The 15,705-nt window shown below is 41.0% G+C and overlaps 1 protein-coding gene across 1 annotated transcript in view; it reads right to left on the reverse strand.

Moving 5' to 3' along the window:
* Positions 1-2,824: 2,824 nt before the first annotated feature.
* Positions 2,825-15,705, reverse strand: part of SLC25A12 (solute carrier family 25 member 12) — a gene marked incomplete at its 3' end in the record, with an annotated part of 91,862 nt that continues 78,981 nt past the window's right edge. The window contains exons 14-18 of the mRNA XM_079710727.1: positions 9,929-10,069; positions 7,742-7,880; positions 4,743-4,901; positions 4,539-4,629; positions 2,825-3,023 (exon numbers count right to left, since the gene is read on the reverse strand). Coding sequence (XP_079566853.1) covers positions 2,825-3,023; positions 4,539-4,629; positions 4,743-4,901; positions 7,742-7,880; positions 9,929-10,069 — 729 coding nt within the window. The remainder of the gene's footprint in view (positions 3,024-4,538; positions 4,630-4,742; positions 4,902-7,741; positions 7,881-9,928; positions 10,070-15,705) is intronic.

A 15,705-nucleotide genomic window follows, 5' to 3' on the forward strand; every position in this document is an offset into this window, starting at 1 on the left:
AGATGTCCAGAGTAAAATGGCAAAATAAATTGTAATATATTCATACAATGGAATAAGCAAATCATAGCTTATATAGCAACTTATAGGGATGAATCTTATAATGTTTAGAAAAGGAAGCAAAAGTATACAGTATAATTTGATTCACATAAATTTCAAAAACAGGAACTAAATAGTGTGTTTGGGAATGTATATGTGGGTGGTAAAACTATAAAGAAAAGCAAAGAAATGAAGAGCAGGGATGGTGTTAAAGACAACAGCAGGGGTTATAATGGGAGGATCCTGTGGGGGAACTTCTAAGGTATTAGAAATGTTCTCTTTCTTGACCTGGGTAGTTACATGGGTGTTCACTTTATGACTGTCTGTTTAAAAAATATCTATGTGTGTGTCTGTGTATACATATACACATAGATGTTTCATGTATTTTCTGTATATCACACTCTAGTAATAAGATACACAGATAGTAAATATGGAAAGACATTTGACCTCACTAGTAATTAGTAAAATGAAAACTAAAACACCTATCACGATTTGCCTAAAATGTAAAAGACTGACAATATCCATTTTTAGCTGCAGTTGCAAAGAAATAGGCATTCTGCATATGCTGTCAGAAGGAAAGTAAATTAGTAAAGACTTTTTGAAGAACAATGTGACAATATATATAAAAATGTAAAACCCATTATCTCGTGAAGTACCAATTCCAATTTGAAATATCCATCCTAATGAAATACTAGCACCATGTACTCAAAATACGTGTACAAAGATGTTTACTGTTCACTGCAGCATTGCCTGCAATAGTGAAAAAAATGAATAAATGTCAAAAAGGGAGTTTTTGTGAAAACTCCCTTATTGACATTTAACCCATACACTGGAATACTATGCAGCTGTTAAAAATTAATCTTTGTGAACTGACCTGGAAAGATCTTAAAGACTTCAAGTGAACAAAAGCAAGTCACAGAACAACACATACATAGCATAATCCTGTTTTTAAAATATAAATATGTACATACATTTATATACATATATATGTATGAAAAACAGACTACAAATTTATACTCTAACCTGTTAGCAGTGATTACCTCTGGGGCAGGGAGGTTAAAGGGAGAAGCAGGGTAAAGAGGGTACTTTCACATCTTTCTCTCTCTCTCTCTCTCTCTCTCTCTCTCTCTCTCTCTCTCTCTATATATATATATATATATATATATATATATATATATATATATATATTTTTTGTCCTGAATCTTTTGTAAGAACATATCCATGGACTACTTGCTTACTTTTAACCAGTGGTAATAGCAAAACAACTGTATTGCTATTTATTCCATTCCAATGTGAACAGCTGAATACATTTGGAAATAACTTGCTTTCGAAGCGAATTCTTTTGTTCCTGGAGGGCCTCGAGAGAGCCTATAGTGTGTTACAGGGCTGTCAGCCATCAATTGATGAACCATGTGTAGGATATTAAGTGACTTGGTCCAGCTCCAGGCTCACTCCTTGAAAATATTTGCATACATTCTCATATGCCGGCTCATTGGCAATAGCAATAATGTTTTCCCAAAGCACTTTGCTAAAGTAAATAAATTCTGATGCTATACATCAAATCACAACCAGAGCAAAGTGTTGATGTGGCTGTCAAGATGCATGTTTAGATCTAAATTAGCAATCACACCCTTGGTGAGTGACTTTTGGAATAAGTTTGTATTTGGATTCATAACGAAGAGCCTAGACCCCACCGAATTATGAGATAGAGCTTTTCTCTTTCTTCTGCACTCCTCTCACTCCACCACAGCCCTTTCCAAATCAAATGATGTCCTATAAAAGTGGGAAAGAGAGAAACCTGATCATTAGTTATTGGGAATCGGTAGTGAATCAAAATAAAAAGTACTATTGGTACCTTTATGAAGGAAAATCCAACTCCATGCATACATTTTGGTGTGCATTTTATTTTTGATTGGAATCATATCCATATGAATGAAAATTGCCAAAGTATTCTTTACTCTTTTGAAAGCTAGGCCCTTGCCTTGCTGTGTCAGAGGAAGGCAAAACTAAGCCAGTAATGCTGGAGACATCCCTGTTTCCATATGCACACGGGCAGGAGAGGAGCTGTCTAGGAAATGCCTTTTGATTGATGAACACAGGAGAATCTATACACACATGAAACATAAATGGAAACATATCAGCATACACACAAGTCATTAACCTGGTCCTCCGGCATCCACTGGCATGCATCTGTTCCAAAGGGTCTCTTCTTCAATGGTCTCAGCACTTTGCCTCATTACACCTCTTATCAGCAAATACCTTTTTATTCCAGAATGGAAAACAAGCTAGGAATTAAATACATCCAATACTGAATGCTTTATTTCAGTTAAGTCACCAATAAGAGAATGAATTTAATTTTAATACATTTATTTTCATGTGATTCTTAATAAAGCACTTTCAAAACATTCTGTACATTTCAAGCCACTCAGAACTGCATTACATTCTATAAATGTGATTTGTCGGGATGAGGTGCCAAGATGTCTCTGTACAAAGATGTACAATATGTACAGTCACTATAAGTGCAAGCTGTGCAAAGCAGTCTAGGACAGTAATTCATGCCAAGGCTTAGAAAACATTTCAACACATAAAACTAAGATTCAAACTGCATTGTATTTTTTTTCCTGGGCAAATGATTAGTTTATAAACAAATATATGTATATGTCATATAGAAAGAATAGTTTGACCCCTCAGCTCAGTCAGCACCATGCAGCTGACTGGATGCGTTACGGGGCTGCTCTCCTAGGCCTCTCTCTAGGGCGCCATTTTGCCACACTCGATGGTTGTCTCATCACTGAGCTGCCGCCGCCACCTTTGGCTGAACGACAGCAACACTAGGAGGTTTAAATTTGGGGAGATAAAGGCCAAACTTGTTTTCGATGCCAGCAAAAGTGGCTGTGGCGAGTCTGTATCCACCGATGTGGTCGGGATTGGCAGGAGGAAGGTCTGCGATGCGCGACTTTGGTGTTGGTTCTGAGCCAGAGGGTTTGCTGTTGATAGGGAAAGCCAATGGTTAGTGGGCTCGAGACTGATAAAGATGGAAAACTACTGAACACTTTCAATCTGACCCACGTGCCTCAAAGAAGAGTGTCTGTCCAATGAGTTCCTTGTCATTTATGCTGCATTAGTCATTATTTACAGCTACTTTGAAAGCAACACATTCACATATTTGATTAAGAAGAGAAATGGCCTCAATTTCATATACATATATAGAACCACAGAAAAGAGACCAGAAAAAATACACTCAAATATTACCACTCTGGGAAGTAGGAATATGGATGATTTTCTCTTTTCTATTTTTCTGTTTTCCCAATCTTTTTACACTAAGCATAAATTAATCATAGAAAATTTACATCTTTCTTTTATTTTGACATAATTTTAAAAGCTTTTTATGTAATAGACTCACGAAGGTTATTACTAAAATTACTTAAATAGATATAATTCTTACTTTTCCAGGATGTAAAAGTATAGAAAAGCCTGGAATTGTGAGACTACTGTTCTTACTTTCTTTGTGTTAAGTCCCTCTACTTCTTGGTTCAACAGCTAATTCCCTACTTGGCTTCTGAGCAGGAAAGGGGTTCACAGGTTTATGAGGAAAAGACTCAGATACAGAATTTGATCTTCTGCTGAAAAGCTGGTAATTGCTTCCTTTGGGTACAACCTTCGCCAGCAAATTCAAGTGATTCCTCTTGTCCACAGCACAAGCTTCAAGTACTAAGCTTCAAAAGGCTCAATTTCTGGCCTAAATGTCACCAGTGATTTTGTCCATGGGCATAACCTCTCTTTGAATTTTTTTTTTTTGCAGTAAATCAGTTCTAAGAATGTCTATACCTATCGAATAATAAATTATGGTGAATAATGAAATCTTGGGGGTGTGAAAGGGCTTGACTGAGTCTTAGAAAGTTTACAGAAGTGTAACTAATACAAATTTATATTACTTCTGGAGAAAAGGCCATATATAATAAAATCCAAATAAGGAGCTAAATCCATGAAGCTCAGTATCTGCTTACGCTTAGAAGACAGTTATTCACATTACATTTTTTTTTTTTTTTTTTTTGCGGTATGCGGGCCTCTCACTGTTGTGGCCTCTCCCGTTGCAGAGCACAGGCTCCGGACGCGCAGGCTCAGCGGCCATGGCTCACGGGCCCAGCCGCTCCGCGGCATGTGGGATCTTCCCAGACCGGGGCACGAACCCGTGTCCCCTGCATCGGCAGGCGGACTCTCAACCACTGCGCCACCAGGGAAGCCCCACATTACATTTTAATTTGCTACCTCCCTAAACTTTCCCCAAGTAGCTGCTTAATACTTGTACGATGTCACCCTGCCAAGGTCTTACTCCTCCGACACTGAAGCTTCTCAAGTCCACTGTCTGTTTTAAATGTATTGGTCCTACAGGATCCTCTGTCCTGTCAGTTTCTGTTCCAAAACTGCCTTAGTAGGCTGAACAAAGACCTGTTCTGGGTTTTGGTGCTTTCTTTATAAGGGAGTTGAAAAGCTGCACTTACAGGCCTCCAAAATCAATGTAAAACCACCGCTGGAGAAGTTCATAGGTGACCAAAGTAACACCAAACTGGGGAGAGGATCGAAACACTCGAGCTGAAAGAGAAAGACTGGGGCAGTTAACAGCAGGATGACTATGGCAAAGACAACCAGTGGGTAATGGGACCAGGACCCCAATGCCAGCCTTTCCACATGGCCCCAGCCCCTACCTGCGGTCCCTTTCCAAAATGCAGAGGGCCCTTCTTCCCGGAGTATCTTCCTGAAACAGTCGATGACACCACTGTAGGTCGTTTGGCCAGCGCGGGCGGCCACCTGCAGTCTTGTCTTGATGACATCAGCAGGGGTCACCAGAGAAGCGGCAGGCACACCTTTCAGGAGAAAGGCACATTTAATTCATCCAAAGTGCCTTAACAAAGGATAGACATACTGCTAAAACTAACAATACAATTAGCAGCTTTAACTCGAGGCTTCTTAAATAGATACCTGGGCGCTAATGGAAAAAAGGATCTATAAGCCTATTAGCTGCTTCAATGGGGTCAGAGCAAAGCTCTTTTTTTTTTCTTTCTGAATTAGGAGAATCACTCTATATTGCATGATCCTGAAGAACTGTGAGAGGGAAAAAATGCAGCAGTGTTACTAGGACAATCCCCAAGTGTTCTCCTTTAGGTTTCAATTATTTTACCTCCTTTCTTTTCTTAAATAAGATACAGTATTTTCATGTATAATAGAAAAAATGAGGATAATGCCAATTTAATGAGCTGCTAAATATATCTGATACCAAGCTGTAGTGTTTTTTGCTGATTCCTGTCACCTTACTGTGCAAGGTGAATATCAACACTCATATATCCACTCACCCGTTTGAGGGGCTAACCTGAGAGTTGACTGTGCCCTTTTCAGACATGCTTACATGACAGAAGTCATTACAACTGAAGCAGAGGCGGCCAGGCAAGCAGTTAAGGAACGTAATGGAACTGATCATCAAAAGGCCTTGTCATCCGTCCCCTGTGCCCCAGCTCCCCGAGGCCATGTTAAGATTCATCAGCAGCAGGACACACGAGATGGATTTCACAACCACACCTTTCACTTATAAAACAAAACAGGGAACAAAGGAGCAAGATGATCTTCCTCAGGGGAAAGAAATTCAATTTGGCCTGAATATCACCGAATGGTCACTAGGCAGATGGAGCTGAGACTCTGGGGGGCGGGGGTTCTGTTAGAGACGATGCAAACATCCCCCCCCAGAGCCCTCTACATTGTTCAGACAGAACTAGGTAAACTGCCGCCTTTGGAATGTTCTGAATTCTGAATGTTCTCAGTGCCTGCCAGCAAAGCTTTACAGGTAAAAATTAGAACAATTCATCTCTCATTCTGAAAACTGACATCGAATGTCTGTGGGCAAGAAGCTGGTGCTGACAGTTCCATGAAAATGTTTACTTGGTTCCATCAACCACTGGCAAAATGCCTGTCCATGATTAGACTGTTCTTTGCTGCTGCCTGGACAGCAGAGAGGAAAGACTGGGGGGAAGATTTGCTGGCCCTCACTTAAAATGGGGAGGCTTGCATAGCACAGGGAGATCAGCTCAGTGCTTTGTGACCACCTAGAGGGGTGGGATAGGGAGGGTGGGAGGGAGGGAGATGCAAGAGGAAGAGATATGGGAACATATGTATATGTATAACTGATTCACTTTGTTATAAAGCAGAAACTAACACACCATTGTAAAGCAATTATACTCCAATAAAGATGTAAAAACAAACAAACAAACAAAAAATAAATAAATAAAATAAAATGCATCTTTAAAAAAATAAAATAAAATAAAAATAAATAAAATGGGGAGGCTTTGGTGAACACCCAAAAGGAACTGGATGAACACTCGGTGCCAAGACTGAGCAGGCAGCTTTACTGGCTTTCAAAATTATAACTGCAAGTGACTGCCCCAAATAAGGGCTCAAGGCTCCCTGGAAGAGTTTCTTGATCATCACAAGTCATTCCCTGTCATCGTGGATGAGAAGAGTAACATGCCCACCCAACACCCCTGGAAGCAAGGGCCACACACCACACTCCAGGGAGTGCTCGGGCTATCCTGCTGTGCTTAGCCAGCAAACCAGAGGAGAAGGTACCCAGTGAGCCACACGGCAGTGCCAGGAGCCAAGTGGTAAGAGCCACCCTAAGCACCTGGGGACAGCCCTGGGTTTGTGTTCATTCACCATGCCTGTTTCTCTCCCTGATCAGCTGTAATGGGGAGCAAACATGCGCCCTTTCCTTCTTCTGTCACATCTGAGGGCTGGTGCAATAAAGGACGCCTGGTCCTCCCCTGCTATCCCGAGTCAGCTCCCTCACAGCTCAAGAGGAAGGCTGGAGCGTGAGATCAGGAGGAAGCGTCTTAGTACCTTCCTGCACTTGTTGGGCTCCTCTTTCAGATGGAATCTCTTCTGTGCTTAATCTGGTATCTTAGACCAGATGAAGATTTTCATTCGTTCTGTTAACATTTACTGAGCTCCTATTATTACTATGTTGGCCATGTAGGGAAGGCAAGGATGAACAGAATGAAACCCCTGCCCTCAAGGAGCTTCCAGTCCAGTACAGAGGGTAAAACTTATGCAAACCACCATTAATAAAAGACAAAAAGTGTTAAGCGACAGAGAAGAGATGCCAACGGAGTGCAAGGTGGTGTGCTGGGGAAGTATGGCTCACTTTGGTCTCATGAGGACAATGGCAGAAGGAACAGGAACAGCTTCCTGAAGCAAACTCAATTTTGAGCCAAATCGTGTTGATTCCAATATACAGAATTAGAAAGTGAGAGCATGCTTAGACCTGTGCGTCAGGATGAGGTACAACAAAGCAACTGGTTTGATGAAGAATTTTTCCACCTTAATGCTTAGCTTGGCTGCACCCAAGGTTTCAGGGGTAGAGGAGGCTAAGAAACATGTTACTGATGAAAGCCCAATTGAGATGGGCAGAGCTAAATTGGCTCTGAGTTGCTACGCGGCATTAAGCTGTTTATCCACATTATGCAAATGTAATTAACTCTCATCAGAATTACAGCACACCTCGCAAAGGAGAAAAAGCGATCATATTTAAACTAAGTCAGATACAAACAATAACCTTTCCAGAAATAAAGGGGGAAAGCACATACAGATTTCGTACTTCTTAAAGAGAATGTAGGGGGAGGAGGGGACTCTTCTGGTTTAAAAAAAAAATTGTAGTTACCTGCCATGGCTCCAGCTGTAAGGAGATATATACCTCCCACGTGTCCGTTTTCATCAGCCAGAAGTAGTTTGCAGTGAGCATAAACAGGAAAATAGATTGCAGAGAAGGGAATGTCTCGGAGGAAGCACGCTTTGGCACCCTGTCACACAGTGAGGAAACAGTGCAAAACAGTTGTGTAAACAAGGTGTGAATGCCCACGAGGGATCCAGGGTGACAAGCCTGAGATGTCCCTCAAACAGCATTGGGACTGATGTGGAAGGGAAACGGGAGAACCAGCCGGGCACAGGGAAATAGAGACATTGCTCAAAGTTTGAGAAACACTGGTGGACCCAGGAGTCCTAGAGTTAGTTAACTGGGTAATGATGGTATTCTGACAACTAAGAATTTTCTGGCATTTCCAGTATAGATTCAGATTTTAAGGTTAATAAAAATTCAGTGCTCAAATCTCTAGGCTGCTTGTTCTGTTTGGCTTTGGTGAGTGCCAGGGGGAGGGCATGTGGGTGGGAATAGACTTAGAAACCCAATATTAATAGCTTGATTTCAAAGCAACCAGCAAAGGCAGCCCCCAAAACTAACAAATTACCAATTCAACCCACCTCAGCTTTGAGTCCCTGAAGTACCAGGTAAGAAGCTATGGACAGGAGCAGTGGAAAAGGAAAGTGACTATTTTAGGGAAGCAGAAAAAGAAACCACCAATCTTCCCTCCTCATTCCCCGTGTCCTAAACAGCAGAGGACGGGGGAAACCCAGACCAAATATATTAGCAGGAAATTTCCGTGGGAGTAGAAATCCAGCCAGGTACAGCTTGTCTCAGTGACTGAGGTTGCAATGAACACCTTCCTCAACCCCACTGTTCTACTCCCCAGGCTTTAGCTAGCCAGGCAAAAACTCCGTCTTTGGTACTTGTTTCCCCGATGGCTCTGTTTTTAAAAGACAAACTCAAACATTAAAAAAAAAAAATTCCTGGGACTCTCTGAAAGATGATACAGAGAGAAACAACTTTAATAAAATCAGCTCTCGGGCTTCCCTGGTGGCACAGTGGTTGAGAGTCCGCCTGCCGATGCAGGGGACGCGGGTTCGTGCCCTGGTCCGGGAGGATCCCACATGCCACGGAGCGGCTGGGCCCGTGAGCCATGGCCGCTGAGCCTGCACGTCCAGAGCCTGTGCTCCGCAACGGGAGAGGCCACAGCAGTGAGAGGCCCACCGCAAAAAAAAAAAAAAAAAATCAGCTCTCAAAGGGAATTCCAAAAAGGATGGAAGTTGGGGGCGGAGGGGAGGGAATATGTACAAACCTCTCTCAGGATAGGCATCATTGGTTTACTGGTCTCCTAAGAGCCTTGTAGCTGTGTGATTCTAATCTAGAGAATTTCTGATTTCCAATTTGTAGCTACAGAAGCCAATTTATACATTTCTACTGTGATGGATCTATAAATAAATCAGATGCTGTGGAAACACAGTTGTCTATAAAAGCTAAATTTACGTATACTGCCTTTATACCAGGCAAAAGAATAGAAAGAAATATTCTTCCTTGTTTAAGAAAAATAATAGCTTCTGCTCCATTACATCTGATCTGTAATGATGGGAGTAAGTACACCTGTGGGGAAGGACTCTGTTGACTGGCATTTTGCTGAAGTACAGCACACCCTGGTTTGGTTTGGTTTTGTGTTTTTAAATGGAATTCATTATTGACAAATCCCACCACTTAACTTCTTAAAGACCTGAATCCTACCAAACTCTACTACTGTTTCACTGTGGTCAAATTATTAAGACAAAGAGAAGCTCCTACTGGGAAGATAACAATAGAGATAACTCAGACTCAAAATAAACGTAAGACTATTTTGAAGTCCTAAACCAGCCCAAAAAAGAACACCAAAGAAACTTCCCAAGCCCACCATCAAATAAAAGGCTGTGAGCCTGCAGCCAGCGGGTCTGCAGGGCTGGCCTCCCTGCTGGCAGCTTCATAAAGGCCTGAAGATGACAACAGGAGAGCGTGTTTGTATATCCCACTGCCTCTAATAGAAGTGTCCTGGTTTTTCCTTTTTGTTTGGTTTTCTACTCCAGGGACTACCCTGCTGGACAAGATTCCTTTTCCATTTGGCGGGGGAGAAGTCTGGTTCCACATTTTTTCACATTTCTATTGAGTACATTACAACCTCTCTACTGAGATAACCCAAGGGAATCTACCCACCTTGTACAGACCAAAGAGTCCCAGGTCCCGGAGCACATTCAGGGCACTGACCCTGGGTCCTGTGGTGATCTCTCCAGCTACCTGCAGGCGAATCTTGACTATCTCCAGAGGGTTAGTAAAGATGACCTGAGAGCCGCCAGCCTGCAGGCAAGAAAGGAGAGATAGAGCAGATTTCCAAATCAGCCCCACTGGAAGTACAGGCAAGAAAACTCCGGAGATGCCTCCACATTGTACCACTTTACGCTTCCCTCTTCACGGGGGAATGAGAGTCCGATGCTTTGGCCCATGCTGGAGGGGCTCACAGGGATGGCCCGAAACTCTGTCTCAAGCTTTGTTTCTATTTGAAAGGTCAAGAGTGTTTCCCAGAGCAGTCTTTCCAGGGTTAACCCAGCCATATGCAAAATGGCAAAACTAATAAACTCATTTGGAAAACAAAAGTGAAGCCAGATGTGGCAGCATGAGAGCCAGTGAAAGGGAAAGAGATGGTAGAAGATTGATTGGTATCTTTTACCAAGCTGGAGCTAAAATTCGGATCTACAACAGTTTCTTAGCAAGCGTTCTCCTCAGCTCAACCACCTGCTTCTGCTTCACTGGACTGCAGAGCAATTAACACAGAGGTGTTTCTGCCCCACAGAGGTGGCTTAAGTCAAAGGGAAAAGTCTCCTCTAGTTCAAATTCTAAAATGTACTATCCTGAACAAAACTCTGAGACAGATCTACAACTACACCCACACAAAAGAAGATAATTTGGAAGGACAATTGCAGTATCATTTCAAGACCAAACCAGAAACACTGTTCAAAGACAGAGCTGGGAAATGGAACATCTAGTTACCATGAGAATGAGAGGGCAAATCAAAGCCACACTCCACACTCCCTAGCGGTGGGTGGGTGACTGACAGAGATATTTGAATTTGGCTAATGAAAGTGTATTTGCACCTGAAATCTGTTAACTAGTTGGGGGGAAATGTTTAACAAAACTGCTACCAACTCCTTTTTTGGTTTCTGTGAGAAAGAAAAAAAGTGTTTATGTGTATGTGTGCACATATGGATATATAAAAATAAATAAAAATTTAAAAATATAAATATATATACATCTCCATTCATGAAGTGAAAAAAATCTCATTTGCACATCTTCATCTCAAGTGTAGCTGTTTACATTATATAATCAGAACCACATTCGTATAATCATATTACATTATATAATCATAACTTCACTGTAATAGCGTGTCACATGTGAAACAGGAAACAGGTACCTCACTGGTGATTCTAATTCCACAGGTATGGGTGGACTACAAACAACACCCATAGAACTCACAAGCAGGGGCTTCCCTGGTGGCACAGTGGTTAAGAATCCGCCTGCCAATGCAGGGGACACGGGCTCGAGCCCTGGTCCAGGAGGATCCTACATGCCGCAGAGCAGCTGAGCCCATGCGCCACAACTACTGAGCCTGTGCTCTAGAGCCCACGAGCCACAACTGCTGAGCCTGCGTGCCACAACTACTAAAGCCCATGCGCCTAGAGCCCGTGCTCCGCAACAAGAGAAGCCACCACAATGAGAAGCCTGCCCACCACAACGAAGAGCAGCCCGTGCTCACCACAACTAGAGAAAGCCCATGTGCGGCAATGAAAACCCAACGCAGCCAAAAATAAATAAAATAAATTTATAAAAATTAAAAAAAAAGTTATAAAAAAAAATACTCACGAGCAACATTCAATGCCACTTCATTACTCTACCTTCACCCACATTCCCGTTCAATTTTTCTAAAACCCACAGCCCTCCCAGACCCCCTTTTCCAAGGGGGAGCAACAAGTCCCAGCCCATTCTCCTAACTGGCCAGGGGCTATAAACCAACTAAATACTCTTGCTCCAATTCTGATCCCTTATTCCTATCAACATCCACAACTGCCAACAGTGACACAAGATTCCTTCCCTCTTTGTGAACCACTTACTGTCTTGGATTCCTCAGGGCCCTAATCCTCTTTTTGTCCACCAAGCACAGAGGGTGCAGCAATTTGCTGTCTCTCTGTGGACTTCCTGCGACTCCCAACTCGACACAATCCAGACCACTGGCACACAGGCCCCTGAATGATGACTGACCCAATTTTACGTGTTGGTTTGCCTGTGTTTCTCTCTCTTTTAATCTAGGGCACTGCCGGCAGGAGGAAGTATTTCAATGTTTGTTTCAATCGAAGCAAACAATACTTTCAAAAGGATTGCTGGGTGAAAAATTATGTCAAAATGATAATCCAAGTAATTGCTCCCCGTAGCTAGCATTAAAGGCCAAACAAATAGAAAAAGTTTACTACTTCCCTGAAATCTCTTGTTTAAATAATTGTTGCAAAGGCTGTCTTTGGGAAAATGCACTTTATGCTCTAAACTAAAGCAGATTAAATTTTAAAAAGAACCAATTTTTATTATAATCCCCCAAATCTGCCACCACCAGATGATGTCAACCCCTGGGCGCTACTCATTAAACGTGGATGTTATGTTTAAATAAATACAAGGTTCTTTCATGTTTTTAACCATTAGTAAATTATAACATCCTGCAGAGCAGGAATACTCCAACTAGCACTCCCCCCAGCCACAGCTCCCTCCTCCTCCTCGCTCTCTCACAGACCCTTTTGGAAATAACTGCCAGTTTACTGAGGTTTGTATTTCTTTAACAACTCTTCAAATTTCTTTCTACGGGTACATGTAATAGGCTTTCAGTTAAAACAGTACAACTAAAAGAAAGAAACACAAACACATTAACCACTGCATGCTTTGAAGATCTGTTACCCAGCACATATACTAAGTCCCAGCAACTCAATGGAAACAACCACAAAACTAAACCTATATATATATATATATATATATGAAATATGAAAAATGAGTGTGTAAACAATGAAACAATGACACTATGATCAAGGCACACACCGTGAGTTTGTTTCACACCTATGTATGTACTCTACTATGATTGAAGGAGAAAATTTCTACTAATTTCACCGTCTGTATATGCTTTAAAAATTAATAATCATTTTTAAGAACTTTATGATAGACCTAGGAATATGTAGATAAATACTATTCCAGATGAAATGGAACAAGACCCCATGGGGCACTCCTAGGTAAAAATCCTTTCTGGGTCCCCTGTTTCTAGTTTGTAGGCTTCATTCAGCCTCCTTGACCTTCCCTTAGTTCCAAAGGGCAGATTCAAACAGTTGCTTTTCAGGGAAGGGAGGGAACACAGAAACAAAGCAGGAGCAATCAGGAAACAATACTGCAGCCATGGGGCAGGTTCCTGATGCCTCCTCAAGGAATATACGTAACAAAATACCTTTGAGTTCTTCTGCAGGAACTAAGGCCCCTACCCAGGTGGAGGATGGTAACTTCAGGTTGAGCACAGGATTCCTGGAATACTGCCTGGTTATCTCACCACCAACCAATCAGAAGAAAGGTACACAGTGGAAGATAAGGAAGACTCTGACCCCCTCCCCAAATGATTCACCCTTTAAAAACTTTCATGGTTGAGCAGAATATTTGAAGGTGGTTTTTGGACACGAGTCTGCCTTCTGCCCAGACTGCTGGCCTCCTAAAGCAACCTTTCCTTTTCCAACCAACACTTGCCTCTCAAGGTACTGGCTTTCAAGAGGGGAGCAGCTGAACCTGACTTCAGTAATACAGAAACACTGAGTAATAAAGATTGCTATCTAATTTGTTTAAAACTTTGGATATTTTATAACACTTGAAGGAAAATATACAAGGCAAATACAGATTGTCCTTTTTTAAACGCTGAGGTTAACCACTCTCATACATATTAAACTGGGAACAGGGGGCAGGGGGAATAAGATCTGCAATTAATTCAGTCACTCTGGTAAGAAATGTAGTGACAAAGAACAAGGATTATGATGTTATCACATCCTTAACTTTTTCCCCTCTGAGAAACAAACACCAGGAAAGTATCATTTCTCCTCTATATTAAGATGCTACTAATTGTTAAGTGATATCCTGAATTTAATAACAGCTTTCCACAGGGAAAAAACACTACTTACAGTAAATATAATCACTTAATACACAGAATTTCAGAAATGTTAAATTGTGAAATATACAGTAACTTTTCAATAAAAAAGTACCTGTATTTTTACAAATATGCTAACGTTTGCTATTCTAAAAAGCAATAAAATTAAACAGAAAAAAAATTTTAAATGCCCATAAGTAAACAGTTAAGTAGAAATAATTATATGCTCTTAATCAGGCAATAAGATTAGGTAATAAATCATGCCAAGTGACATAAACAGAACATAAAGTATTAGGTACCCATTGATTACAAATATATCAAAATTTACCTAAGTTTATCAAAACCAGAATAGCTTTAGAGATGAAAACATTGGTTGCTCCCCTGGAAGGAGAAATAAATAGCTAGGAGAAAGAATTTGCAAAGCATATGCTATTATATCTTTTAAATTCTGAATCATATGAATGTATTAACTATTCAAAAACAAAAAACAACCCCCCCATGAGCACCACAAATAAGAAACAGAACTGGCCTTAGAAACAATGGCTCTTTTTACAGACTAGGTCCTCTCTCACACATTCTTTCCCATGGTAAACTTGGTAATTCATACACTTTAAATGAATTTTTAAAAACTAGTTAGCACTTGTTATCTGTGGATCCAAAACTTTTAAAAAGCTTATCAACATATACATATATGAACATCAAAAAAATCTAACCAATTAAAGCTAGTGATCTGAAATAATAGACACCAAGATAAATAAAATTTCAGGTTAAAGCATGATGATATGCAACTATGACATAAATATATATGGACGTTTAATGTGTGTGCATATGTATGTGTGTTCATGTTAAGTATGCAAGCATAAAGTTAAGACCACACTGGTTCCTGGGAATGGGAGCTGGAGAAACTATTTCCAAACAGCTCTTTACAGAGATGTGCAAGCTCAGCTTGCCAAGAAAGACATGGCTTAGGGAGCTGGCTAGCTACCAATTGTGGCTCCCAGGATTAGTAAATGCTCCAACTAACAAGTGGACCTCTTGCTGCACCTATATGGGCATGGGTATGGGTGTGTGTGTGTGCCCATGTGCACATATAGGCCAAAGACAGAAGAGTAGAAAGATTCCAGGTTTGGAAGGCTGTTGACCTATATGGTTGTTAGCTTTGTAACCTTAGATAGGTCATAACCTTTCCATTCCTTGTTTTCCTAATATGACAACAGAGATTCCAACAACCTCACAGAGTTCTTGTGCACTAACCTAAGGTGAGAGCGCTATGCAGATTGAAAGCAAAATACCAAGGGAAGGGATTTGTTCTCCAGGAGGTATGTTCATACAGGGCTATGAAAACACCTGCAGCATAATGGGGTTACATCAGTCCTTTGTTGAGCAATAAATACATTTTGAATTTTATGACTTATCCATTCAGAAGTATCTACTCCCTGAAAGAGGTAATGTGATCAGTCAGGTAAGTGCTCTGGCTAAATTTAACAACATAAAAACCAGAGAGATGATTAAAAAATACATGTAGGTCAGTCCCTTTAGACTTTTAAACTTCCTGCTTTGCTGACTCAGAAAGACATTAAATTTTTTCCCACTTAGGTTTATGAATGTGTCTAAAAAACTCTACATCATCTTTTTCTTTTATAAAACCAACACAGAGACTATTAAGATAATTAATAGGCAAGTCACAGCCTGGGAAAAATATTCATAACACATACACCTGACAAAGGACTGTATCCATGATTTATAAAGAACTCCTACAAATCAATAACAAAATATGAATAAC

The sequence above is a fragment of the Hyperoodon ampullatus genome, assembly GCF_949752795.1.
Source record: "Hyperoodon ampullatus genome assembly, chromosome: 8".
Taxonomy (NCBI): domain Eukaryota; kingdom Metazoa; phylum Chordata; class Mammalia; order Artiodactyla; family Ziphiidae; genus Hyperoodon; species Hyperoodon ampullatus.